Here is a 25,760-nt window from a genome sequence, read left to right on the forward strand (position 1 = left end):
TCCACCAATACTTTGAGCTGCAGTACATTGTATTCATGTTAACGGTGAAAATCAAAGTTCAGAAATACTAAGTAACTTGCTCACTGTTGTTTATATACTGGGACTCATGAAGTTTTTGACTGCATTGAATTTCAAAGTACAACTATAGTTAAAGTTCACCCAGTCATATTTTTCTTCATGAATATTGGATTAATATGTTACATGTATGTAAACACACATGCACATTAGTAAATTAAAAAAGTCATTTGCTATGATTTCTTTTTTCTTGGTATGAATATTTGTTTTCTGAAAACTCTGAAAAACAATATGCTATCATCTGTGTAGTCTTTTTGATTATTGATTCACTTAACAAAAATTCACCGTGTTGAAAATCTCATGTATAAGCAATCACAGTATTAGATTCCTCAAACGATCTAATGGGCCTTATCTATATTGTAATTGCACTGGACACATTTGATACGAAAGTTGATATTCATTTCATATTTTGCAAAAACATCGTTGTATTTATATGTCAAAACCATGGTGTTCGGGATGAGACAAATGTACCGTTCCAAGCCCTTTGTAATATTTTAAAATTTATTTTAGATAATACTGCCAGAATTTTAACCAGAAAAAATGGATTCAGTAGACATGAAATAAGTACTTATCTCTTGCCTGTGGTGATATCAGACAATGATTACCCGATTCAGAGCAGCACCGGCACGCTGACCATCCGAGTGTGCGCTTGCGACAACCAAGGCAACATGCAGTCCTGCAGCGCCGAAGCCCTGCTGCTCCCCGCCGGCCTCAGCACCGGCGCCCTGGTCGCCATCCTCCTGTGTGTCGTTATTCTGTTGGGTAAGAACCCTTAGAAGTGGGACCATTTCCTAGATTGCTTAGTGGAGTCCATCTGTAAACAAAAAATGTTGCTCTTGAGATGCCTCCTCCCAAACGAATCCCAACCTTTAAGATAGACATAAATCAACTATGGAATGCTGTTTATATGAAAGTATTTTATTGCATCAGATAATTATCCCCTTCCTTTTGTAAGTAATGAAGCCAAAGGTAGAGATACTCAAAACAGTGTCCAAAGTGACACAATTTCTGGGTGGCTGAACCACCACACGGCACCTTGCAGTTAGTCACCATATATATAGTTTTTCAGTAAATCTGAAGTTTATTTCCACATTTTCTATGGCTGGATGGAGGCCTCACTACCTTATTTCTTCACTGAAATAATGTTAAAACAACCCTTTACCTGGTTCACTTGTCTCTAAACCAATGGCACTTTATAGCCTAGAGTAAATAGCTCTTTAACTGCTTTTGAATTAAGAATCAGGTTAAATTTACTCTCTAGTTTATCTTGAAACTATTGTGAGTATTCTTGTGACCCTAATCAAAAAACACATTATTTGACGTTTTAAGAAGCTGTGAAATGAATTTAGATTTTGGAACCAACCTGAGTAAGTTTCATTATCTTCATTATTAGAACTTTTTTTTGCTGAGTAAGATTGTTTATTTGATAAACAATCTGAGGTCTGAAATCTTCACATCAAAAGTTTGTGTGTGTGTGTGTGTGTGTGTGTGTGTGTGTGAATACATAAATTTAGGCAAAATAAAATGTCAAATTTTCTCCAAAAATTGAAGAATAAACATTTTTTTCTCTCTCTAGGAAGTGTCCTATTTATTTTTTAATCACTTTGAAGGTCAAGAACACTTATCAGTGGATTAAAACTTTCTTTTTTATTGCATTAAAAAAGTCTGTTTTCCATCTTACATAAGCTTGAAGGCAAGTGGTTTAACCCTTCTGTTATTCAAAGAGAAAACATAACTTAAAACTACTCTCATAAAAATGTCATTGTCTTTGTCAATTCAGGCTGCTATAACATAATACCACAGGCCAGTAGCTTATACCACAGAAAGTTTTTTCCTCACAGTTCTGCAGGCTAGGAAGCCCAAGATCAAAGCCCTGGCAGATTCTGTGTTTGGTTGAGGACAAACTCCCTGGGTTTCAGATGGCTGTCTTCTGTTGTGTCCTCCCTGGTGGAAAGCAGTCATCTCTGTTGTGTCTCTTTTGATAAGTGCATTCATCCCATTCATGAGGGCTCTACCTCCCACACTCCCCTCCATGACCTAGTTACCTTCCAAAGACCCCACCTCCAAATCCTGTCACATCAGGGATTTAGACTTTAACACATGAATTTTGAGGGGACACATTCAATTCATAACAATAATAAGTCCCATATTATTTAAATGTTTCTTCTAAAGAGGATAAATAAATATAGGTATTCCATCATGCGTATACCTGATAAGATAGTTTACCTCCCTTTCCTCATCTAATCTGTTTCTCCAAATCATCATTTTAAAGGATCATGACCAAAAAGTTTGAGGATAGTGAATGAGGATGGGAGACTAATGCAACCAGAGGGAATTTGATACTTTCTCCTCTCTTTATGCTATTACCATTATTTACGATTAAAGTTACTATTATTATCGATACCTTGTCATGGAGGTAGGGAAATGTCTTTTCTGAGTGATATGCATTTCTATTTGTGGATCTACACTTATTTAAGATGTATCTAGCCAAAGTTCATACATGGTTTTTGTAGTTAACTTAATGGAGTAATTTGAATTCACCCTTTGTGATCATGTGATCCAACAGTTATTTTCGATTTCATACATGATACATATTTCCATGGAAAACTTCATAAATTTCTAAACGAATAATATCTAAACAATGTGGTCTCCTTATTTTTCCCAGCAATTAAGGCCTTTTCTTAACAATGTAAGGGAAAAAAAATAAAAACAACCAAAAAAAAAAAAAAAAAACTATGTAAATCCATCAGTAAAGCTATTTAACAAACTAATAATCCATTTTTTTAGTTTGTGCTGCCTTTTCAATAATGGATAAGGAAGTGAAAAATATGGGCATATTTTTGCCATTCTTGGTTGTTTTATTTGAAGACGAGTTAAATTTGTATCTTTTTTCCTATAGACAAAATTTATGTCTGTAAATGTCTGTCCAGTCAGGAACTATCTTTAAACAGTTCTTAGAAAAATAGGTAAAATAAGTCACTGGATTTGAGAAATATCCCACATTGCTTTAAAAATAAAGTAACACCATGCTCTTAAACTCTAGCCATTCTAGCTAAATCTACCCATTCTGGCTAAATCCTTCAACACTCCCCACCCCCCCAAAAAAAATGATGGAAGTGCAAAATTAATCTTCAATGCTAACCTGTCCTGAAAAACCTATTGCTTAAAAACGACTGTAGCATTTCCACTCGTTATATATGGTATTTTAGATGGACCTTTAATGTATCTTTTTTCTTTTTCTTTTTCTTTTTTTTTTAAGTTATAGTAGTACTGTTTGCAGCTCTGAAAAGACAGCGAAAAAAGGAACCTCTGATCTTGTCGAAAGAAGACATCAGAGACAACATTGTGAGCTATAACGACGAAGGTGGTGGAGAGGAGGACACCCAGGCCTTTGACATCGGCACCTTGAGGAATCCTGCAGCTATTGAGGAAAAAAAGCTGCGGCGAGATATTATTCCGGAAACTCTCTTTATACCGCGGAGAACTCCCACAGCCCCAGATAACACGGACGTCCGGGATTTCATTAATGAGAGGCTAAAAGAGCACGATCTGGATCCCACCGCCCCGCCCTACGACTCACTGGCGACCTACGCCTACGAAGGAAACGATTCCATTGCGGAGTCTCTGAGTTCCTTAGACTCGGGTACCACCGACGGAGACCAAAACTATGATTACCTCCGGGAATGGGGCCCTCGGTTTAACAAGCTGGCGGAAATGTATGGTGGCGGGGAAAGTGACAAAGACTCTTAACCTAGGATATATATGCTGTGGAAACAAGAGGAAGTAACTTTATCAACACCCTCTCCACTTCACAATATTTGACATTCGGGAGAATTTTCCTGCCACTCAGCACAATTATTTTCCCCCCATTTACTTTTAAATTTGCTCATTACTTACATTAATTCTTTCCTGTAGAATGTCTCATGGAATATATACAACGTTTTATTTAATCACTTCCAAGAGCCAAAGCTATGGAAATTCAGTGTTGTCCATTTTAGGAAATAAAGGATAATTTCAGAAACATGAACAGGATGGTTCTCCCTAAAGCAACCTCACAAACAAGCCACTTCTGTTAGATACATGACCTGCCCTTGCAAATAAAGCTTTTAAAAAAGGTGAAGAAAAATTTTAAGGTATATCCTGTTCTGTACATTAAATAAAAAATAAAAAATAAAAATGTACATGTGGTGTTAGTAGGTGTGATATGCAACCTGGTATACAAAACATTTGTGCAATTTCATTTCATCAAATTCTATATGCTAATGTTTTATATTTATATTTTTGTATTTATTTTTTAAAAAAATAAACCAGTTTTTACAACTACTTTGTCTCCAGCTTCTTTTTTCCTCAGGAAGAAAAGGTTTATCAGGGACTAAATAGCTTGGTATAAAATTACATTGAATTCAGGTAAGAACACAAAGTCATTATAATCACTGTTGACAGCTTTCACCAAATTAGTATGATTTAGGTAAAAATTATTTTTCCATTGAGTTCTGTTATGCTGTGATATGTGAACAACGTATCACATTAAAAGTAATAGTCATTTATAGACTACATATAAATTTACCATTTAAGCAAATTTAAAACATGGCCATTCTTATGCTAAATATGCCAGAACACCAGCAATGCCATAATTTTTTCTTCATATTTACCAAAGTAATATCTGACAAAATAAAACATTTTCTGATTTTTGTATGGCATTTTTGCTACTGAGGCTTATAGGCAATGAGAGTTCAGACTTCAGACTGAAATCCTTTAATGGAAAATATACTTACCTCCCATGGTGACAGTGAAAATGCCTAGTAATGAGGGTAATAATGCTGAATATGCCATTAAGATACAGCATTGTAATTATTTCATTTTTGAAAATGTATTGCATATTTATTTACTTGTAATAAAGTCTATTTTTTTCTGTTAATGCGTGATTCAATAGAAAGCAAACAAAACAATCAACAAAAAAAACCCAAACTGGCAGTCAATTATTCGGAATTCCTAATATTCATGGAGGCCAACTGCCACTAACTGGCCCCTCCTTTCTCAAGTTCCACACATAATTTATTTATAAATGGAGCACTTTGTTGGTGCTACATTAAGAAGTTGCATTCCCCGCTGAGTATATCATGAAGAATATCAAAGATTTATGTACTCTCTAGTGAAGATGCTATTTTTTTGGAGTGAGTCAGAGAACAATATTGACATAGACTTCATGCAGAATTAATTATTTCAATCTTGAATGATTTTCTTGCCCCCAACTTCCAGGCTAAAAAAGGCACAGTTCCCTCTGACCACAGACATTTTTGTTTGCAAAGTAATCTAATTATGAAATCAAAGCAACCCATGTGGTCTCATTAAAATTACAGTCACATTACAAAGCTAAGTGACACATCAGACCATAGTGAAACCTAACTTGGTCTACTTCCTATATCCCAAGAACCCTTTTATGTATCCATAGGGCTGACTGTCAAAAGTTCAAAGTTTAAGGGAAAAGAAAGATGTGATCATATATGCTAAGCTGAAGAAAAACCCCTCAATATCCTCATAATACGCATTCAAATAAAGACAACAACAAATGGAAAAGATAAAAGAAGTCATGAGTATTTCACATTACTTATGATTCAAAATATAATATTCCTTTGATTAAAATTTTTCAAATTTCTAGCATTACTTGTTTTTATTCAAATTACATTTGATGTCAATAATTAAAATTGTTACTTAAATATTTAAAATTCATTCAGATAATTTAAAAATGATTTTAGCTTGTTCTGTCATTTATTTTATTTGTAATCCATTTTTTTTTTATAAATTAAAGAATTGCAGCAGTGATCCCTGGCATCATCCAACCCAAAATTTCTTTTTAAGAATATTAATTAGCAGGCTTCTTTGGTATTATAAGAACTATATTGTAGAGAAATTATTTTTCAGAGTACAGAAACAGTCCTTGGTAACAGATAACCTAACATTTTTGATAATGAAGGTGACATGTTATATAATTAATTCATTGAAGACCCTGAAATTAAAACTTGTACATATGATGACATGCACAAACTCTGAATAGTCTCCCTCACGTGATGATCTCCCAAAGAAATGTCCAATATATAGATTTTCTATGTATAACATTTTTTTTTAATGTATTGGTACTGGGGAAAACACCTCTCAAGATTACGTTATTGATTTCATGAGACAACTGTGGACCTTTTGATTTATTCATACGATTATTCCTTCAAATATTTTGAGCATTATAAAAATCAAAAGGTCTTTTAGATCTTAGAGACATAATAATAAATCATAATTTTATGTATGTATGTAATTCCTCTATTAGTGAAAATGAAAAAAATGGTAAAATATCAAAACGGAATTCACAACAAAGCATCTAGCTTTTATTATTATTTTTAAACACAAATTATTCTGTCATCGTCAGACCGATGCTCAAATAAGTGAAATAAACTGTAAACCATTGGTCATTAAAAATGGTGATTAATTTTCATTGGTTCTATTTTCAATAAAATATCAAAGTTTATAGAGTGAAAATTCATGATCTTAAGCTGAAGTTTCTATATGTAAAGTAGATACTGTCACACAACTGCAAGAATTTCAGTGTCTTGATAAACATGAACTAAAAGTAATTAGCTATCTAGGATAGTCTAAAATAAAGAAACCTAAGATGTAGAATTGAGGATTAGGGTTATCTACATACTTGGGTTCATATAACAATACACCTAAGTGTCTATATATAATGCCTTCACCATGCCTTCATCAGTTACACATCGTCCCTGATGCCCATCTGTTCCCTGGCTCTGGTTTATCATATACCACCTCTCTCTTGTCCCGTGGACTTGAGCCTGAGCAGGCACCCTTGTGCGGGGCTGCAGGACTGGCTGGGCAAGCTGCAGCTATTGGTGGCCATAAACAGAAGACCTCCCTGACTCACATGCTGCCCCTCCCAGATCTGTTAGAAGAGCAGTCTACCTCCTGAGCTTGAAATACAGTAGACCCTTGGTCTCCTTTTATCCTGGCCCAGAAGCTGGACCGCTCCCATTGCTTTGAAAGGGTGCAGTATTGGCCCACAGAGAGGGTTCAGGGTTCCCACATAGTCACAGGTCACTCTGCAGAATGTATTATAAATAGTCTAGGATAGAACCATCTAGCTATTTGTTTATTTTGCTCAGAGCACACTAGGCGGTCCCGTATTTAATCCCTTTTTCTTCCAATGTTATGCTCAAGCTCACGACTTTATAGTCATTCTGGACCCTAAGTTTTCTTATAAATCCCACATCCAAAAAATTGGATTCACTGCATTTTTAAAAATATACACAGAATGCCCCCACTTCTCACCATTCCCATTCTCTGACCCAAGACATCAACACCCGTTTTTCTGGATTTAGGAACAATTAACTTCCTCACTGGACTCTCTCTTGTCACCACTTACACTCTCATTATTGAAATCAAAGAAATATTTTCAAAATGTATTTCCCATTTGGTTTTCCCCTGGCTCTAACCTCCTTGCTCATTTTACTCGGGTTAGATGGCAAAATCCTTACAAGGTGCTTAAGCAGCTCTGTGTCCCTTTGTTCTCTTCCCCCACTGTTTTACTCTAGTCTCTGGCTCTTTGCTGTTCCTTTCTGCTCTCATGTATTTACACTAACCATTCCCACTCCCTCCAGTTGTGCCCTTACCTCCTTCAAGTACTTTATAAAATGCAATTTTTTTAATTGAGGTCTACCGTGTCCACCCTACTTAGAGTTATAGCATTTCCCTAGACTTTCTATGCATTGCTTTTGTACTGCATTTTTCTCCCTAACATGATTACCTTTTTAACATGTTATGACTTACTTGTTTACTATTATTTTTTTGTCTCTCAAATAAAATGTACATTTCACGAGAGCATGAATTTTGTCAGTTTTGTTCATTGTGATGCTGAATAAACAGAATTATGTCTATCTTTTAGGTGCTCAGTAGACATTTGTTGAAATAATTAACAAATAAGGTACTATTGAATTTATCAAACCTATTTTAATTTTAAATATATGTACATATGTATATTATATGCATATGATATTTCTGTCTCTTCCTTTAGATGGTGAACTACTCAAAGTAATAGGAAGCGTCTTAGTGATTTCTTTGTTCATTTTCTGGGAAACCTTTTTCTTTCAGATTGGTATAGGATAAATGATAATCCACTAATAATGAATTTGGCTAAATGCTTTAAGAAAGTAGAGATAAATCTTAAAGGACACATAAATCTGAGAAAGTCAAAACATTATTTTAAATAAAGTTATATTATAAATGTGCTTGGGATATTTGCAAAGTCCCAGATATTATGACAGTGGAAATGGACACAAAATAAATTAATAGCTATAGGCAGAAAATTACTACATTTTCAGGTTCTGTTTTGAGTTCTGGGTCATGATTTGGGGGACCTTAATAGTGCTGTGCAAAGACAAAATAAAGGGAGTGCTGATTAAGGAAGGTTTTGAGAAAGATTATGATGAAAGGGAATGCTGAAGTGGAACAGAAGACCAGAGCCCCAAGGAAAACTCTCCTTCTTCCATGCTGATAGGTACTGGAGTTCAATTTTCAAGTTATTTGCTTCTTGTATTCTTTTCTTTTGTTTTACTGTGTACAAAGAATCAGATTTATGTTTTCTTAATTACCTTAAAGAAATCTCACTTGTTGAAATTGTCGAAACATGCCAAGTTATTGATATGCAAAGAGGATGGCCTTCAAACTTACCTAAGCATGCGCTCTACAGACAACCTTGAATAAAGAACCAACAACAAAACCAAGAAAAGGAGCTGAGAGAATTAATGTGAATGACCAAAGATGCTTGGAGCCAATGGTACATTGATGGTTAAAAGGATTTATATCTATATATCTATATCTATATATCTATGTCTACATCTATATCTATATCTACCTATCTATCTATCTATCTATCTATCATCTGTCTATCTATCTATAAAATCAGCCTCCAAAAAAAGTGAGCAAAACCACATATATATCAAATGTGGTTGATATATATATATATATATATATATATATATATATATATATATATATATTATATGTGTGTGTATTATTTATTTTAGTCCAATCAAACATTTATTATATATATATATATTACAATTTTCATTGAATTTTTCTGATAATCACATTATTTCTTTAAGACTACAAGTACAGTATTTACCTCCATGCTGAACGTGTTATTTCATTTATAGATATAGAAACCAAGTAAGCAAAATAAGAGGGGAAAATTACTAATTGTAATTAGTAAGAGGAAAAACAAACCAAAAAAGCAAATAAACATACTTAGTACAAACTTACTTTCTACTATTACTATAAGTGAGATTATTTTAGTACATGCATACAATGGACAGTGTATATTGAGTTAGAAGATATAGGGAAAGATTAATGATTGTTAACAGCACATTCAGAAACTAGTAGACAGTATGTGAAAACTCTTTTCCAGCTGTGGAATTATCCTGAATTTAGAACATGACATTTACAACTCCACAGGAAGGATAGCACGACTTTGTTCCCAAATTTATCTGAACAAACTCCCTACACAATGTGAAATATTTAGAAGCATTCCTAAGACTCTGCTATGATCTTTACCTCTCCGCTTTTATATGTTAGAGGATTTTAAATGGATTTTTTCTCTATGTGTAAAATCCATGCCATTGTGTTACAGTTTACATTTATTTCCATTATCTCTGCTACTAATACAGCTTAAGATGAATCTCTCCTAAATGATTATGTAAATGTCAATGTATCTTTGTAAAAAACAGTCAAATTAAGTGATTGATTCTACTTCTAGCATACCTATTCTACTTTTATTTTAGAAGAGCGGGATGTTAGCATTATAAAGTTATTTGTGTGATAATATACTATTCATCTTTTTGTCAGTTTTATTGATATATAATTGACATATAACATTGAATAAGTTTAAAGCATACAACATAATGATTTGAATATGTGTACATGTTAACTATATAACTTTTAAATTTCTGTCTCTTTAAAGAGTTAAATTTTATTGTAGGCAGAACATGACTGCATTTGTAATAACTGAGCATAGAAAATATTCATTCAGAAGGGCACAGGTACTTAGGTAGTTCCAACTTATGGAACATTCTCTTGGCCGATCTATGTAATTTAGATTAAAGCAACTCTGATTTTTAGGTTACATTTGGTTATACACTTAAACCTGATAGAATGCTAGTTCTAAGCAACACATTGGACACCTAGGTAAGTATTACATAAATACTTGTTGAGTGATTGATTAATCTTGGCATTCTAACACTTTGTTTTCTAATTTTGGCACTGTGGAAAATGTCAGAATCCATGCCTTCCCTACCCTCAACCAAAAAGGCAACATGTTTCATTCATATTTGAAAAAGCATATTCTAGAAATGTCACAGTAACCTTTTAAGTTGACAGTCTCTGCCTAGGAATTCTTGACAGCAACTATGCACAATTATGCCAGCTGTATACTGAAACTTTCTTACATCATCTTTCCAAAAGTGATAGCCTGAGAAGACAGCATTTAGGTGACTGGGTAGAAGGAAATGCAAACTTGATGCACTCTTTTATCAACTTTATTTTTGAGCCAGAAATAGAAAATGTGAAATTCAATTTCTGGTTTATTTATAGTCAAAGTGAATAATATAACTTCTTTGAGGATAACCATATTATGTCTCAGTTTCCCTACCTCTGAAGCTAAAATCTTAGTGTATTACTGATACCGGATATTGATACATTCCTAGGTATAAATTTTTCAATTTTATTGAAAAAAAAGAAAATTAAAGACAAACACAAAGGTTATTCTCCAAATCACTTAAAATACAATGATGCATTTTTGAAGTAGTAAATTAAAGGATATGGAAGGTCAATGATTAACAGTATCTTTAATGTGTGTTGTTAGGAAACTTATACGTAGGATTGTAGGGCTGTGTCTAATTTATTATAATAATAATGATTAATATGATTATTAGTATATGCCATAATATGCCAGGGTTGTTCAGTATCTAACATATAGTAACACATTTAATAGGTCACAATGACTCTGTGAGATAAGTACTGTTATCTTCATTTTACACATCAGGGAAATACAACTGAGGATTAAATAAAATTGCCCATGTGTCTACTCTTTTTACACAATTGATTTGGGAAACACAAGTGACACAGCTCTAAGGTTAGTGCTCTTAAACCCAAGCCTACTACTATTGGTAAGGATAAAATGACAAAGCTCAGTATCTTCAGGTAGTAATGATAGGGACAAGATTTCAGCAGTGTTGTGATGGAGAATTAACCTTTTAACTAAAAAAAAAAAATATATATATATATATATATATATATATAGTAGTGTCACGCAGGGTGTCACGCAGGGTCTCAGCTACTGCTCCCCACATAAGAATACAGGATATGCTGAGGCCAAAAAGGAACACAAACGGAGCCATGGATAGAGGGTTCATACCACTACATTCTTGCTGGAGGCTGGGTTGGAGACACAGGATGTAGGATCCACACCATCCGCAATCTGCCCTCTGCTTCTCTGGCTGTCAACCTCACTTGCTAACTGCAATCCGTGCTTCCTGGCTTAGCCACGCCAATTATATCAGGAGCTAATTGGCTAACTTGTTACAGCTGATTGCCAACCAGTCACAGCTGACGGCCATCTGCTACCCAAGCCAGCACCTTTCCACGTGATGCCGAGAGCCTGGAAACTGCTCTCTGGGACTCTGTCCCCACACACCACTCCTATAGGGTCTCGCCTCACAATCTACGTGACAATAGTCTTCCGGAAAGGGCCCTGTGTCAGGAACCCAACTCGCAAGAAAAATTTTCTTTAAGTAATGTCCCAGGGGGTGTCCCTTGATGTCACCTACTTTCTGGGCACAGCCAGACTTCCTAGACACAGCCAGGGTTTCTCGTAAATAAGACTGCAGTCTGCGCCAGTGTCAACTAGGGCCAAAACCCTCTGCACATTAGAAAGGGACCAATGTATGGACAGTTCCACGTGGGGCCTCGGTCCCCACTTGTCCCCTCTGACCAGGTACCTTGGCCCCACCCCTAATCAAGCTGACAGGAGTTGGCCTCAAGCGGCTGCATGAAGTCCTGGAGGGACACAGGTTGCACTTTCCCAGACTTCCCCTTTAGGCTTCTCCAGAATTGCTGCTCCAGAAACAACTGTTTCCAAAGTTCCAACAAGAGTGCATTGGGTTGTCGGTCTACTTTTTTCCTGATAAACCCCTGCTGCCACGAGATCACGCCACATATACATGTGTGTTACTCTCTGAGGCCCACGCCCCTTTCCTTTTGATTGGGGCTTCCAGGTCTCAACTGCATGGACCTCCTGTCTTAACTTCCTTCGCTGCCAGCTTTCAACATCCCCCAGGGTGGCCATGGTGGTGGTAATTTCATGGATCCACTGTCCTACATAGTGCGTAAGAATGCAAACCAAGGATCCAAAAGCACTTGCAGGGGCAGTATCAAAAATCAGACCTCTCATGCTGGTTGTAAAACGTTCGTCATTCGGCCCCTGTATATTAGGGTTGAATATAGCATGGCTCATACCCATATCACGGATGACTTGAGTGTTCCGTATATGACTGCCATTGACTCACAGTGTCTGGCAGCTCGCCAGCCTCTCCTCATACTGTGAATACCGCAGCGGTGCGCTACTCCATTAGAGTGTGGTTGCCCTCATCTTGGGCCAACCTATTGCAAGTCTATAACCTTTGTTGCACGGACAGATGCACCTTCACGAAAGTTAGCTTTTCCATTTTGCCTGGGGAGCAGAGGATGCTGTCTTCCCCCTCATCCCATAAACATAGTAGCCAAGCTGAGACTGGCTCTCCAGGGCACCGTCTGTACTGCCTTCCCAACTCCTGCATCACAGTGGGTGTGTAAGGGGTGTAGGTTGTGAACTCAGTCACAGCTGGATTGCCTGCAGCAATGTCCCTGGGGCCCAAAGGTTGCTCAGATTTTACCTTTTGCTTCATACTGGGCAGGGTGTGGTGGTTGTCTGCCTCTGCCTCAGAGTCTTCACTGTGGGGCTCCTCCTCTAACAGGCAGACCCAAGCTTCCAGTGCTTCCCACCAGAACACCTGGTCCCACACCTGGGCTATTCCAGGAAGCCCTACCTCTGAGTTATAACGCAATGCGGTGAGGACCGCCTCTAACTGGCGGTCCTGAGCTTCCAGCGCCTTCCCCGGGGATGCTGGTCCTGCACCTGAGCTATTTCATTTAGCATGTCCTCCATGTTAAAATGCAAGGCGGTGAGAAACATCCTGCCCAAATGACCAGCTGTACCCTTTGCCTCCTCTGGCAACCACTCAGCTAGAACCAGCAGGGCCCTCTCCACACTGGCTGGTGAGCCACCCATGTCCTCCCACACCTCCTCGGGTGTCCAGCTCCTGAGAACAGTGGCTACCGGGTACCACACACTATGTGGGGGCCACACGTCCTCCTGCCCAGAGTCAGACACCATTCCTACCTGGCCAGAATCCTGCTGTCCATGCCAGGTGTCTGAGTGGGTGGTGGCCTCAGCGTCAAATGCCCACAACTCTAGGAGCTCACGGCAGCAGTGGACCACTGAAAGGGAGGTGATGCCCAGCACAGCCAAGAGGGTGGTGTGCCATCCGGAAGCTTGAAAGACCCAACAATTCACTGAGGGGTAACATTTCTCCAAAGCAGATTGCTCCACCTGTTCCCGGCGCCACTCCTCATGGGCTTCCTGATACATATAAACTGCTCCATTACTTTTCGGAGAGTTTCAGCCAACGTCACATCCTGCTCGCTATGTCATGTGTCATGCGAGGTGTCATGGGGGTCTCAGCTCTCGCTCCTCACATAAGAACGCAGGATATGGTGAGGCCAAAAAGGAATACCCACAGAGCCATGGATAGCGGGTTCATACCACTATATTCTCACTGGAGGCTGGGTTGGAGACACAGGATGTAGGATCCACACGATCTGCAATCTACCCTCTGTTTCTCTGCCTGTCAACCTCACTTGCTAACTGCAATCTATGCTTCCTAGCTTAGCCATGACAGTTATATGAGGGGCTAATTGGCTAGCTTGTTACAGATGATGGCCAACCAGTCACAGCTGAAGGCCATCTACTACCCGAGCCAGCAGACCCTATTCAGGAAGGCAAATTGATTTTGTCCAACCGCTGCTGCCCTCTGCTGGAGCTAGTAGGTATGCAACCACTACCTGATACTTGCAATGAACTCCTGCTGGCTGCTCCCTCCAGAAATGTTACATCCCACCATATAATCTCAGTCTTAACTACTGGTGTCCTCAGCCCCTTTGACTCATCAGACATTATACATTTAAATCAAGGTACCCATTTCACCTCCCAAACTATCAGTCTTGGGCTCCAGAACATGGAATCTTGTGGAATTTCCTCCTTGTTTACCAGCCTCAAGTGGCAAGACTTAAAGAAAGCACAATGGTCTACTTGAGGATATGCTCCTCCAGCTTTTACAGAATAAGTGATCACCCCAAATGGACAGATATTTTACCTCAAGCTCTAACACTGCTTAATTCCTTTTCCTTGGGTCTACCAACCACCCACACCAACTACCAGCCTCATACAAGGACTCTCTTCTAAGTACTTACAGGGACCCCACAATCCTTTCACATTAGCAAGAACATCATTCACATCCTCTCAAAAGATAAATGTTTCCTTCACAATTTTGATATTTTTATCGTCTCACCATCTTCCACACCAGCCACCAGATCTAGGGTGGATTGTGCAATATGACCCATTTATGTTAGAGACCTCAGGAAGACAAACCCCTGCCAAATTGTTTAGAGATGAAGATTATACAGATTTCATTGGTCCAGATGATGACCCAGTGCCAGCCACGAAGCTAAGGATAAATGTGTGGTTCAAATAGTACTCGCGGGGACAGAGTCACAGAGAGAAATTTCCAGGCTCTCCGCATCATGTGGAAAAGTGCCCCTGTCATGCAGGGTATCATGCAGGGTCTCAGCTCCAGATCCCCATATAAGAACACAGGATATGGTGAGGTCCAAAAGGAACACCCACGGAGCCATAGATAGGGGAGATGGTTACATCAGCAGTCAATTGGCCAACCGGCTATAGCCATTGGACAACAACCACCTGAGCCAGCACCCGTCATGAGAGGCAGAGAGCCTGGAAACTGCTATCTGTCATCGTACTACACTCCTCCAAAATCTCGCCTCACAATCGACATGACAAGAATCTTCTGTGAGGGGCCCTGTGCCATATTAGCCTATAGGCACATACAGGTGGAAAGGAATCGCAGTCTTAGGAACCAACAATGGCAAATCCTTTCCATCTGGGGGGATACATTTTAGCTTTTGTCCTGGAAAATGAGGGTCATTACCACTGGCACATTTCCCGGTTTGTGGTAGCAGAATTTTATGGCAGGGCTTCGGGTCCCTTGCGTAGTCACAACGTGTAACAGAACAGGGGACCCCATAATAGGCCATAGCGAGAGCACATAGATTCTCTGCAAAATCATCCTGGCATCGGAACCTCTGTATACCACAGTCACTTGTGGTGGCCACTCGGGCCACCACCCCTGGCGTTACTTGCAAATCATTAGTCAAACCAGACTCCATGGGGCTATCAGACCCAAACACCGACAGTGGGGGCTTTTGACCTGACAGGGCCAAGTCCATTGCTGCCGTTGCCCTGCTTTCAATCATGTGGGTGCTGGCAGCAAAATGTTTCCATTTCTGCCATAGCCTGGCTTTAACAGTCACACTTGTGGTAACCTGCAACTGAATGGGAGCAGCTGTTCCATGTAGTGGAGCTTCTACTGGTGCGGGCCTTCCCTTCTGTGGTCACTCATTCAGGATTCTCAAGACGTCCACAGATGCGAGGCACAGTCGCGCACCGTGGGAGGGTGTTTTGACACCGGAAGGCCTTGCTTCAAAAGGCCGTTGTAACGTTCGATTACGTCAACTGTTTGCGGATTGTACAGGGTATGAAACGACCATTGTATGTCCATCTGCAGCCCAGCGATGCACTTCTTGCCTCATAAAATGAGTACCCTTGTCACTTTCAATGACTTGGGGCCACCCATAGAGGGCGCACAGCCCTATAGGAGCAACCACTATATGCCTTTGATCCACAGCCGGACACACGGCCAAGCAAACATCAACCCCGTAGCAGTGTCCACTGCTGTAAATGCATATATCGCATTGCGGGCCTTAGGCAGAGGTCCAATGTAATCCACTTGCCAGCGAGTGAGGGGCACCCTCCCTCGCATAATCTGCTGTCTCTCAGGGGAGCCTCTGCCATTGGGGGCTGTCCTGGGCACAGACGGCACAGTCATAGCAGGCATCTGCTATCTCCTGCCATTTCAAAGGAAGACCCCAGTATCTGCTCACTTGCCACATGGTTCGGCTTCCAGCGTGCTGCAATTTCCTATGCAGCCAATGGGCCACATCAGTGGCAGGGACTTGTTCTAACCATCGGACCCTTGCTAGGACATCTGCTTCACCATTACCTGGGGACATTAAGGGAGAGTGACCTGTGACATGCATTAGGCTCACCTCCTTTTTTTGCCCTAGGTCCCAGAGGTCCTGCCATATGGTTTGACACCACAGTGTACGGGTCCTACCAACCAGTTTTGCTGTTTCCATGTAGGGAGCCACAACATTAGGCTCCAGAACACTGCCCAGCTGTCAGTACACATAACTAGGGGCCCAGGCTCATGGCTGACTATCATCCACACAGCCCGTAGCTCAGCCCACTGGCTACTCTGGCCCGTCCCAGGATCAAACCAAATGGTGTCTGTTTTTCATAGCCTTCCAAACAGCTGCAACTCCCTGACTAGAGCCATCAGTACAGCAGGCATCATCAGGTATTGGGTGCTGTCCTTCTCTGTAGGGCAAGGGCTCCAAGTCCTGCTCTCTAGGCAGAGCACTTGGCTAAGCCTGGGCTACAAGCTCCATAGGCCTCAGGACCTGTTGTAGCTCTGTGCTCAAAGGGCTTAAACTAAGGGTGCTGTGTTGCAACAAGTAGGCACACCACTTGGCAAGGATAGTGGTCTGTGCCACCCCCGTTGGTTTTGGGTAACTGGGTCCACGTAGGGACCCACTCCTGGATGGGATAGGTTGTTCGAACAAACACCCATGCTATTCCTGTGATGGCTTTTGTGGCCAATAGGGCTGCATACACAGCAGCCAGCTGTTTCTCTGTTAGACAGTAGAGGACTTCCACTCATTTCCACAATTGGGACCAAAATCCCACTGGTGACCAGAAATTCTCCTGCCGTTGCCATAAGCCCCAACTGTACCCCTTTGGGTTACGGGAACATCAAGTTCAAATGGGCGATCAGGGAGTACTATTTGCTGAGACTGTGCCTGCTGCACTGCCCGTTTTGTGGCAACAAAGACTTGCTCTACAGCCTCTGTCCAATTGCACGAGGCTCCCTTTTTTATCATGATATACAAGGGCCTGGCCTTTTGTGCTAAATGCTGTACAAACGCCCGCCAACACCCCAGCAGACGTCTATGGTTGGGAAAACACGTCTATAGTTGGGAAACCTTGGTCGGCCAGGGAAAGGCTCGTATTTTGTCAGTAACCCCTCAGGTATGACCTTTGTCTTACCCGACTACACAACGCCAGAAAACTTGACAGATAAGCCAGCGCCTTGGACCTTTTCCTCATTTACCACCCAGCCACATGACTTTAGGTGGCGGAGAACAGAGGGAGCTACTTGCTCTAAATCTAAAGAGAATCAGATGTTAGTAAAATATCATCAACATAGTGAAACAAGGCCACAGAAGACGGGTGATACCACAGTGCCAAATCCTGGGCCACTAGCCCGTGGCAGATAGTGGGGCTGTGCAAGGATCCTTGCAGAAGGACTTGAAAAGTTTACTATCGCCCATCCCAAGTAAAAGCAAACTGCTCTTGACACTCGGGTGCAACGTCAGTGGAATAAAAAGCATTGGCCAAGCCCACTACATAGTGATACGTTCCCAGACTGACAGTCCGACGATCCATCAAATCCTGTACTGAAGGCACCGCAGCATGCAAAGGTGGCGTCACCTTATTTAACTCCCTATAGTCCACAGTCATTCGCCAGGTCCCATCTGGCTTCTTGACAGGCCATACTGGGGAGTTAAAGGGACTGTGCGTCAGCCTCATAATATCTGCCTTCTCTAATTCCAATATTGTACGACCAATCTCCTCCTGTCCTCCTGGCAGGCGGTACTGTATCACCGTAACCATGCGCCGGGGCTGTGGCAACACTTGAGGAGGGTGGTGAGCATGCCCGTGTGTCACCACTTTCACCACCTGGTATCCGGAGATGGAACTCTCCCACCGATGTCTGTAAACTGAGGCCATGTAGCACATCCACTCCTAGAATATATTCCAGGATGGGGAGACATACACCTTGTAGGTACGAGTGTGTAGCCTTCCAATGCCCAGTGGTAAGAAAACAGCTTTCACAGTCACAGTCTTTCCCCCATAGCAATCAATGCAAATTGCTGGTCCGGGGAACCGTTCTGGGTTCCCATAAACAAGATTGCAGTCTGCGCCCGTGTCAACTAGGGCCAAAACCCTCTGCACATTAGAAGGGGACCAATGTATGGACAGTTCCACATGGGGCCTCTGGTCCCTGCTTGTTCCCTCTGATTGGGTACCTTGGCCCCACCCTTAATCAAGCTGAAAGGAATTGGCCTGAAGCGGTTACATGAAGTCCTGGAGGGACACAGGTAGCACTTTCCCGGACTTCCCCTTTGGGCTTCACTGGAATTGCTGTTCCAGACACAACTGTTTCCAAAGTTCCAGCAGGAGTGCATTGGGTTGTCGGTCTATTTTTTCCTGATAAACCCCTGCTGCCACGAGATCATGCCACATCTACGTGCAGTTACTCTTTGAGGCCCATGACCTCGCCCCCTTACTTTTGATTTGGGCTTCCATGTCTCGACATCTTGGACCTTCTGTCTTAACTTCCCTTGCCTCCAACTTTCAACATCCCCCAGGGTGGCCATGGCAGTTGTAACTTCATGGTTCCGCCATCCCACGTAGAGTGTAAGAATGGCAACCAAGGATCCAAAAGCCCTTGCAGGGGCAGTATCCAAAGATAGATCTCTCATTCTTATTGTAAAATGTTTGTCATCCGGCCCCCACGTATTAGGGTTGAACATAGCATGGCTCATGTCCATTTCACAGACTCCCCTCGCTATGGTTCCGTGGGTGTTCCTTTTGGCCTCACCATATCCTGCGTTCTTATGTGGGGAGCGGGAGCTGAGACCCCGCATGACACCCTGCATGACATATGGCTCAGCGTGCATGGTTTGGTGTCGTCCAAAACTCTCTGTAATGTAATGGAGCAGTTTACACATATGATAGCTCAGTTTCAGAAGGCCCGTTAGTGCTGTGATGGGAATGGGAGGTACGGTTGGCCTGGAAGACTCAAGACTCCAGATGGCAAACCACCATCTTGGCCATAGAAGGCATCGCCTTCCGTTTGGTAATTTGCTGCTGCCGTAGGCTATGAGGGTTGTGGACATCTTGCACTGAGGCCTGCAACCAATCGGATGCCTGGCATGGTGAGCAGGACTTCGGCCAGGTAGAAATGGTGTCTGACTCTGGGTAGGAGGACAGGTGGCCCCCACACAGTGTGTGGTGCCTGGTGGCCACTGTTCTCAGGAGCTAGACTCCCAAGGAGGGGTAGGAGGACATGGATGGCTCTCCAGCCAGTATGGAGAGAGCTCTGCGTGTTCTAGCTGAGCGGTTCCCAGAGGAGGCAAAGGGCACAGCCAGCCTTGTGGGCTAGATGTTCCTTACTGCATTTCATCACAACATGGAGGAAGCACTTGCTGGAATAGCCCAGGTGCATGACCAGGTGTCTCGATCGGAGGTACTAGAAGCTCGGGACTGCCAGTTAGAGGAGGTCCTCACCGTGTTGCCTCATAACTCAGAGAAAGGGCTTACTGGAATAGCCCAGGTGTGGGACCAGGTGTCCTGGTGGGAAGCGGCGGAAGCTCAAGTTGCCTGTTAGAGGAGGAGACCCACAGTGGATACTCTGAGGCAGAGGCGGATGACATGAATGGAGACAATGTAACTCCCAACTCCCACACCCAGACAATTAAGAAGCACAAGGTAAAGCATGAGCAACCTTTGGGTCCTGGGGCCATTGCTGCCGGCAACCCAGCAGTAACTGAGTTCACAACCTACACTCCTTACACTCCCACTGAGTTGCAGGAGCTGGGGAGGCGGTGCTGACATCGCCCTGGAGAGCCAGTCTTGACTTGGCTACTGCGTTTACGGAACGAGGGGGCAGTCATCATTTTCTGCTCCCCAGGTAAAATGGAAAAGCTAGGCTTTGTGAAGGTACATCTGTCCCTGTGACAAAGGTTGCAGAATCTCCATAGGTTGGCCCAAGACCTGGGCAACCACACTCTAATGAAGTGGCTCACTGCTGCGGTATGGGGAGAGGCTGGCGAGCTGCCAGATAGTGAGTAAATGGTAATCGCATACTGAACTTACTGAAGTCATCTGTGAAATGCGTATGAGCCATGCTATATTCAACCCTAATACGTGGGGGCCGGATGACGAACGTTTTACAACCAGCATAAGAGATCTGACTTTGGATTACTGCCCCTGCAAGTGCTTTTGGATCCTTGGTTGCCATTCTTATGCCCTATGTGGGGCAGCAGATCCATGAAGCTACCATTGCCATGGCCACCCTGGAGGATGTTGAAAGCTGAAGGCAAAGGAAGTTAAGACAGGAGGTCAGAGAAGTAGAGACCTGGAAGCCCAAATCACAAAGTAAGGGGATGAAGTCGAGGGTCTCAGAGAGTAACACACATGTAGATTTTGCGTGATCTCATGACAGCAGGGTTTTATCAGGAAAAAATAGACCAACAACCCAATGCATTCCTGCTGGAACTTTGGAAACAGTTGCGTCCGGAGCAGCAATTCCAGAGAAGCCTAAAGGAGAAGTCTGGGAAAGCGCGACCCGTGTCCCTCCAGGACTTCATGCAGCCACTTGAGGCCAACTCCTTTCAGCTTGATTAGAGGTGGGGCCAAGGTAACTGGATAGAGGGGACTAGCGGGGACAGGAGGCCCCACATGGAATTGTCCATACATTGGTCCCCTTCTAATGTGCAGAGGGTTTTGGCCCTAGTTGACACTGGCGCAGACTGCACTCTTGTTTATGGGAACCCAGAACTGTTCCCCGGACCACCAATCTGCATTAATGGCTACCAGGGAAAGTATGTGACTGTGAAAGCTGTTTCCTTACCATTGGGTATAGGAAGGCTTCCCACCCCGTACCTACAAGGTGTATGTCTCCCCCATTCCGGAGTATATTCTAGGGTTGGATGTGCTACATGGCCTCAGCTTACAGACGTTGGTGGGCGTGTTCTGTCTCCTGATCCGGGTGGTGAAAGCGGTGACAAGCGGGCATGCTCACCACCCTCCTCAAGTGTTGCCACAGCCCCAGCGTGTGGTTACGGTGATACAGTACCACCTGCCAGGAGGACAGGAGGAGATTGGTCTTACATATTGGAATTGGAGAAGGCACATATTGTGAGGCCGACGCACAGTCCCTTTAACTCCCCAGTATGGCCTGTCAAGAAGCCAGATGGGATCTGGCGAATGACTGTGGACTATAGGGAGTTAAATAAAGTGACTCCACCTTTGCATGCTCCAGTGCCTTCAGTACAGGATTTGATGGAACGTCTGACTGTCCGCCTGGGAACGTATCACTCTGTAGTGGACTTGGCAAATGCTTTTTTTCCCACTGACATTGCATTCGAGTGTCAAGAGCAGTTTGCTTTTACTTGGGATGGGCGATAGTAAACTTTTCAAGTCCTTCTGCAAGGATACTTGCACAGCCCCACTATCTGCCATGGGCGCGTAGCCCAGGACTTCGGACAGTGGGATCACCCATCCTCTGTGGCCTTGTTTCACTATGTTGATGATATTTTACTAACATCTGATTCTCTTTCAGATTTAGAGCAAGCAGCTCCCTCTGTTCTCCGCCACCTAAAGTCATGTGGCTGGGTGGTAAATAAGGAAAAGGTCCAAGGCGCTGGCTTATCTGTCAAGTTTTCTGGTGTTGTGTAGTCGGGTAAGACAAAGGTCATACCTGAGGGGATTACTGACAAAATATGAGCTTTTCCCTGGTCGACCAAGGTTTCCCAACTATAGACGTGTTTTCCCAACTATAGAGGTCTGCTGGGGTATTGGCAGGCATTTGTACGGCATTTAGCACAAATGGCCAGGCCCTTGTATAACATTATAAAAAAGGAGCCTCGTGCGATTGGACAGAGGCTGTAGAGCAAGTCTTTGTTGCCACAAAACAGGCAATGCAGCAGGCACAGGCTCAGCAAATAGTAGGCCCTAATTGCCCGTTTGAACATGATTTTCCTGTAACCCAAGAGGGGTACGGTTGGGGCCTATGGCAATGGCAGGAGCGTCTCTGGTAACCAGTGGGATTTTGGTCCCAATTGTGGAAAGGAGTGGAAGTCCTCTACTCTCTAACAGAGAAACAGCTGGCTGCTGTGTATGCAGCCCTATTGGCCACAGAAGCCATAACAGGAATAGCATGGGTGTTTGTTCGAACAACCTATCCCGTCCAGGAGTGGGTCCCTATGTGGACCCAGTCACTCAAAACCAACGGGGGTGGCACAGACCAGTACCCTTGCCAAGTGGTGTGCCTACTTGTTGCAACACAGCATCCTTAGTTTAAATCCTTTGATCACAGATCTACAACAGGTCCTGAGGCCTATGGAGCTTGTAGCCCAGGCTGAGCCAAGCCCTCTGCCTAGAGAGCAGGACTTGGAGTCCTTGCCCTACAGAGAAAGACAGCACCCAGTACCTGATGATGCCTGCTATACTGATGGCTCTAGTCAGGGAGTTGCAGCTGTTTGGAAGGCTATGAAAAACAGACACCATTTGGTTTGATCCTGGGACGGGCCAGAGTAGCCAGTGGGCTGAGATACGGGCTGTATGGATGATAGTCAGCCATGAGCCTGGGCCCCTAGTTATGTGTACTGACAGCTGGGCGGTGTTCTGGAGCCTAATGTTGTGGCTCCCTACATGGAAACAACAAAACTGGTTGGTAGGACCCGTCCACTGTGGTGTCAAACCATATGGCAGGACCTCTGGGACCTAGGGCAAAAAAAGGAGGTGAGCCTAATGCATGTCACAGGTCACTCTCCCTTAATGTCCCCAGGTAATGGTGAAGCAGATGTCCTAGCAAGGGTCCGATGGTTAGAACAAGTCCCTGCCACTGATGTGGCCCATTGGCTGCATAGGAAATTGCAGCACGCTGGAAGCCGAACCATGTGGCAAGTGAGCAGATGCTGGGGTCTTCCTTTGAAATGACAGGAGATAGCCAGCTGCCTGCTATGACGGTGTCCTCTGTGCCCAGGACAGCCCCCAATGGCAGAGGCTCCCCTGGGAGACAGCAGATTATGCGAGGGAGGGTGCCCCTCACTCGCTGGCAAGTGGATTACATTGGACCCCTGCCTAAGGCCCGCAATGCGATATATGCATTTACAGCAGTGGACACTGCTACGGGATTGATGTTTGCTTGGCCGTGTCCGGCTGCGGATCAAAGGCATATAGTGGTAGCTTCTACAGGGCTGTGCGCCCTCTATGGGCGACCCCAAGTAATTGAAAGTGACAAGGGTACTCATTTTATGATGCAAGAAGTGCAGTTTTGGGCTGCCAGGATGGATGTACAATGTTCGTTTCATACCCTGTAGAATCCACAAGCAGGCGGCATGATTGAACATTACAACGCCCTTTTGAAGCGAGGCCTTAGGTTGTCAAAACACCCCCCCACGATGCGCAACTGTGCCTCGCATCTGTGGACGTCTTGAGAATCCTGAATGAGTGACCACAGAAGGGAAGGCCCGCACCAGTAGAAGCTCCACTACATGGAACAGCTGCTCCCATTCAGTTGCAGGTTACCACAAGTGTGACTGTTAAAGCCAGGCTATGGCAGAAATGGAAACATTTTGCTGCCAGCACCCACATGATTGAAAGCAGGGGAACGGCAGCAATGGACTTGGCCCTGGCAGGTCAAAAGCCTCTGCTGTCGGTGGTTGTGCCTGATAGTTCCATGGAGGCTGGTTTGACTCATGATTTGCAAGTGACGCCAGGGGTGGTCGCCAAGAGGCCACCAAACGTGACTGGAGGTCCCGATGCCGGGATGATTTTTGTGGGAACCTATGTGCTCTCGCTATGGCCTATTATGGGGTCCCCTGTTCTGTTACATGTTGAAACTATGCAAGGGACCCCAAGAACTGCCATAAAGGTCTGGTACCACAAACTGGGAAAGGTGCTAGTGGCATCGATCCTCCTTTCCCAGGACAAAAGGCTAGCATGTATCTTCCCAGATGGAAGGGGTTTGTCATTATTGGTTCCTAAGACTGCTGTTTTTTGTTTTTTTTTTTCCACCTGGGGGTGTCTGTAGGCTCATATGGCACAGGGCCCCTCACGGAAGATGCTTGTCATGTAGACTGTGAGGCGAGACCCTGGAGGAGTGGAGTGCGGTGACAGTCCCAGAAAGCAGTTTCCAGGTTCTCGGCCTCACGGGAAAAGGTGCTGGCTCGGGTACTGGATGGTCATCGGCTGTGACTTGTTGGCTATGAGCTGTAACCAGTAACCACATGGAGGTTTATGGCCCATTTTACATATCCGCCCCTCCACCCCACCAGTCTCAATGTGGCTTCTTTTTTATATTCTTATTTATAACACTTACGTTCAGCCAGACTTTAGCTGGTTCTCTACATTGATTGTTCTATAATTTAGTTGTAATTTTACTTTGTTCATGGAAGGAAGCAGGCCCAGTGTTTATCTACTCTGCCATCTTGGATCTCCCATTTCCTTTTATCAGTGAGTCATCAGTGGCCATGCCAAGACTCTGCTGTGTTGAATCCCTGACTCAAGACAGGATGGGGACTTGTGTGTGAAGCAGTACAAGCTGTAAGCCTTATATTGCCTTTGTCCCTAAAAGGTCCCAGTAGGCTGCCAGTGTTTGGCCTTTGACTGGCATGTCTCATGGCACTGTCTGGGGCAGACATTTGGTCCAGAACCCCTGGGGCAGCCAGGTCAAGCTGTGGTTAGTGTAGAGACTCCATAAGGTATTACCCGTGATGCAATTCTAAGTTTCAGCCTGGAGGGATTAAAGTCAGGCCCTGCTACATGGCTTGCTGGTCCAGCCACAAGGCAGTTTGTTGAGTTTCGCCCCAATACAGAGAAGCTGACTTGCATGTAATGGCATAAATAAGCTTAAGTAGAATGTATTGCCTCTAAGAGATGAAGAGACCTACTGTGTGCTGTGTCTGCTTTAATGTAGTTTGATACTTGATTGGGAGATGTTTTCCTTGAGGTCAACTGACCTCAGTGGCCAGTCCTTGGATCTTTTGGCAGGGTGTGCGGGGAGATCCTTCTTCTGCTGTGAATATTGTGTTACTAGGTGTAAGTCTTCCTGAATGGCATCCTCAGAGAGCCCCCCATAGTATAATTTAATCTATATAATGCCAAATGTGACAGTGGATTAGTGTGAGTGAATTTAGATCTTGTCTGCATAGGTTATATGCAATGATGGGAATATTTAGATAACCCATAGGCAGCAAGGTAAAAGTGTACTGCGTGCTTTTGAAACTAAAAGCAAAGTGAGGCTGTGAGTCTTGAGTTATTGGGA

At 43.2% G+C, this 25,760-nt stretch overlaps 1 protein-coding gene across 2 annotated transcripts in view; it reads left to right on the forward strand.

The window, feature by feature from the left end:
* Positions 1-4,398, forward strand: part of CDH10 (cadherin 10) — a 146,458-nt gene extending 142,060 nt beyond the window's left edge. The window contains exons 11-12 of one of the 2 annotated variants that reach the window (XM_081053547.1): positions 586-837; positions 3,335-4,398. In XM_081053547.1, coding sequence (XP_080909673.1) covers positions 586-837; positions 3,335-3,825 — 743 coding nt within the window. In that variant the 3' untranslated portion in view covers positions 3,826-4,398. The remainder of the gene's footprint in view (positions 1-585; positions 838-3,334) is intronic. The other variant, XM_081053548.1, reaches the window with a different exon arrangement.
* The last annotated feature ends 21,362 nt before the right edge of the window (positions 4,399-25,760 follow it).

The sequence above is a fragment of the Rhinolophus hipposideros genome (assembly GCF_964194185.1).
Source record: "Rhinolophus hipposideros genome assembly, chromosome: 7".
Lineage (NCBI taxonomy): Eukaryota > Metazoa > Chordata > Mammalia > Chiroptera > Rhinolophidae > Rhinolophus > Rhinolophus hipposideros.